The 3,733-nt window shown below is 34.5% G+C and overlaps 2 protein-coding genes across 2 annotated transcripts; one reads left to right on the top strand and one right to left on the bottom strand.

The window, feature by feature from the left end:
• The first annotated feature begins 580 nt into the window (after window positions 1-580).
• Window positions 581-1,698, top strand: LOC148206382 (uncharacterized). Its single transcript, XM_088113440.1, has one exon. It carries the CDS (start codon window positions 709-711, stop codon window positions 1,135-1,137), a length of 429 nt encoding a protein of 142 aa, XP_087969566.1. The 5' UTR covers window positions 581-708; the 3' UTR covers window positions 1,138-1,698.
• Window positions 1,699-1,749: 51 nt separating this feature from the next.
• On the bottom strand, window positions 1,750-3,513 carry LOC148206383 (UPF0481 protein At3g47200-like). Its single transcript, XM_088113435.1, has one exon. It carries the CDS (start codon window positions 3,244-3,246, stop codon window positions 1,879-1,881), a length of 1,368 nt encoding a protein of 455 aa, XP_087969561.1. The 5' UTR covers window positions 3,247-3,513; the 3' UTR covers window positions 1,750-1,878.
• Between the last annotated feature and the right edge of the window lie 220 nt (window positions 3,514-3,733).

Genomic DNA, 3,733 nt, shown 5'->3' on the forward strand with positions numbered 1-3,733 from the left:
AACCACCACACTAAATATTACGGAAGGATAAAAGAGGAATAGAGAGGTGCAAAAACCACTTTGTGGTGGTGGAGAGAGTAACGATCATTAAGCTTTCTCATCTGCTTACCTTTAGCACTGACTCAATTAAAGAGATGGCCGTTTACCATTTGGGTTAGATACCATACAATTATTATTACTAGAAAGACATGTTTGAGGATGATAAAAAAATCTTCTTGTTTTCGTAGTAAAATACGCTATGATATAGAAATAGAAAATCAAAACATGTATCATTTATGAAATAAATTAACAATTTCACATAATAATTACGGCTGAAATGTTTTAAAGTTTAAATTTAATAGAATCTTATTTAACAAGATAATTTCTCAAGAAAATAAAGGAGTTAACTTTATTATCAGTAGAAAATTACAAAAATTGCTTCTCAAAAGTAAACGATAGATAAAACTTAAATAAAATCATAATACTCTGTTTACCTTAATTTTCTGTTGTTATCCTTGTTTCTTTATTTTCTCCCCAAAGTTTCATTTTGAGTGAAAACTTTTTGTGCAGATTCTTGACACAAATCTCAACTGTTACACTAAAAAACCAAAACCTCTTCCCCGAGTTCAGTAAATACCAAAACCTCAAAAACCAAATGCTAACAAACCCCAAAAGAACCAACTACATTTTCTAGTTCAGAATTAAAAATCAAAGCACAAGACGTTATATATGGATGTATGTACTCATCTTCTGATACCAACTTCATATTTCAAACATCACACTTTCATATTTAACTTTGCCATGGCTCGGCCACTTGTAATGATCCACCCTCTACCAAGTATTTCACATATTGGCTTCACTGTGATGACCCTTATGGTGTGTGCCATTGCATTGCTCATGTGTGCTTCTCATTCACGCAAATGGCGCAAGTGGGTCTCGTGCTATGCCTTTGAAGAAGAACCTGTCATAGAATTCAACAATGAAGAGGTGATGGGCACTTGCGGTGAGCAACAAGAAGAGGGTTCCCTTTGGCAGAGGAACATACTCATGGGAGGGAAGTGTCAGCTCCCTGATTTCTCTGGTGTTATAATCTATGATTCCGATGGTAACATAGTGAATCATGCTAAAACATCTCGTCCATTACTGACCTGGAAGTAAGGATTTGATGTTCTCATAGCAGATGAAGATGCAGAACTAGGGTAGCTTTCCATCTTTTCCACTTTATGTTTCTAGATATAGTCTCACGCTTTATGTTTCCATCTATTTTTAATACTTTTAACCCTTCTCTAAAACTTCAAATCAAATGCTGGAAATGTTTTGGTAGCAGAAATCTACCCCAGGAAACATCGCACGAATTTTCCTAATACCTGATACTCTGTTTCCTTCATGTTAAACGTATTCAGTTTCCAAGATCTTCAAGCTGCTACCTTTAATTTCTCCACAAGTAAAGGTAAAAGAGAAAACCATGTACAAACCTAATACGAGGTTGGTTTGCTTTGATAGGAGGTACGGAAAGTTGTAAACTGCGTGATAGAGGATGGTAATCCTTTGATTAACGAGTTTGGTGGAAGATAAAAATGTGCTACTAATAGTGTTAATTCCATTTTGTACTGTGTTATATTAATTGAAGTGACAAAAGAATTACTAAAAGGCCAAAGCAAACACAAAGTAGATACAAGTGAGTTTATTTCTAATTCTAAGCATGTTAATTCTATTCTATGCTTATGTCTCATAATAATTACCATGACAATCATTGGAAAGAGAAGAAAGGAGACAGAAAATGGACACATGTTATTTTAATCCTTGTCGTAAGAAAGATACAATTTGCTAATAAAAGAGTCCTCGTAAGAAATATCACAACAGTATACTTAGGATTTAGTGTATCATAGTTTCTTACCTTCAAAATACTGAGATGACTGAACAAATAGCTTGAATTAGAGTAAGCAAAAGCAGTAGAACTGCTGCAGTTGTAGATGCCTTTTTCCATGGAGTGTTGAAGTACTCACGATAAAAGATAGCCTTGTATTTGTTGCGAGGATTTTCATGGAATTTAATCAAGTCATCATAGAGCAAGCAATACTCTTCACTGATATATGACACAATAACATTTGAGCAAAGATAGTTAAACATTTTAGCCACAGCACCTGCATCACTCATCCAATTCACTATAATTTTCTTATCAATTAGTATGTTCACATCTTTCTCAGTCTTGATAAGAAAATACAGAAAGAATAAGTACTGAGTAATATTGGGTGAAAGAACGTAATGACATTGCTCTAATGCCAATATATTCCTCAACCTTATCTCAGTTCTGTCATCAATAGTTAAGCATGGCATTTCCATTACACCCCTAAGACGATGATATTTGAAGTCAAACAAGCATTTGTTAGAACTAGCCTTAAATATCAAACCCACCTCGGATAGTTGGCTTGCGCTCGGTAGATGTTTAACCATATATCCCACTTTCAGATTTTCATGACAAATTTTTGATGGTTGCATGAAAGTTCTTAGAAGATCAGTTAAGTGTTTTGGACTCTCAATTGCGTTTTCATTTATGTTCATATAATTGTATTTCCGAAAATATTGAAAGGTAATGCCAAGAAATGAGAGAGAATCAAAATCTGTTACAGGGCCAGTGAATTCATCCATGTATTTAACATTCTTAAAGGGAAACTCAACTTCCATACCAGGCTTAGCAGAGTTGAATATGTCTTCAAGAACAAAGAAAGGAAGCTGGTTTTCAAGTAGTGTCAGGTCGTGAATAACATCATTTGCCAACCATGATTTTGACAAAGGGTCTCTTTCAATCGAAGCCAAGCCTGTATAGAATCTAAGAAAATGCTCAATTATAAAACAAGCATCAACTAGAATCATAGTTAAGAAATCATTGCTGTTGCAATTAACAGGTTCTGCATAACAGCTTCGAATTCGCTTTTCCTTTTCAATCAGTTCTTGAAACAAATCCTTCATAGTTATCTGCTTGTTTCGATCTAGAAATCTCTGGAGATATTCCAATTTGAGTTCTTCCATTTTCTTCGAATTGTTGTTCTCTCCATTAGACTCGCACTGTCTGTGAAACGGGCCAATGGAAACAACTTGAGGAATGTAGGCTTTGGGATTACCTTGGCGAAATTTTTCTGGTACTTTGTAAATACATTGCTCATTAATGTCAGACAGTTCTACAACCACTTGTTGAAGCTTCTTGGTCAATTCTGTCTCTAAATACTTGGCTTGATTTTGTGAATTACTTTTTGATTGTTCCTCCATTTCCTTACTATCCCCCTAACTTAACATGGTGAGAGTTACAGATCAACAACATGAAGTTAAAGTTCGATCAACTATCATTTATTCCAATAAAAAGGTTTAGCACAAATATTTCAAACTAGATTGTATGAGCACTTCTCATTCTTTTGACCGAACTCATTGTAACAAAATTAACATGTAAAATGATAACATATGTTATGGTTAGAGCGTAGCACATACTACTACGTTAAACTCCTAATAAAAACATGAAACTAATGCCATTTCAAAGGATTGTTAAATATTAAATGCAGTATGCAATGGGAAAATAATAGAGAAAAGGGAAAGGAACCTGCAGATGTGTATATAAACCCATGTCCATCTCTTATTTTATCCGATGTGGGACTTTATTTGTACTAGACAAAGTCAACCGCGTGTGGGAAAAATTTGCAAAAGATTGCTTTGGAATTGGTCTCTTCCAACTGTCATAGTTGACTATAATAATTAGTGCAAC

This window comes from Vigna umbellata, chromosome 1 (assembly GCF_029865625.1).
Source record: "Vigna umbellata cultivar VRB3 chromosome 1, Vumbellata_1.0, whole genome shotgun sequence".
Lineage (NCBI taxonomy): Eukaryota > Viridiplantae > Streptophyta > Magnoliopsida > Fabales > Fabaceae > Vigna > Vigna umbellata.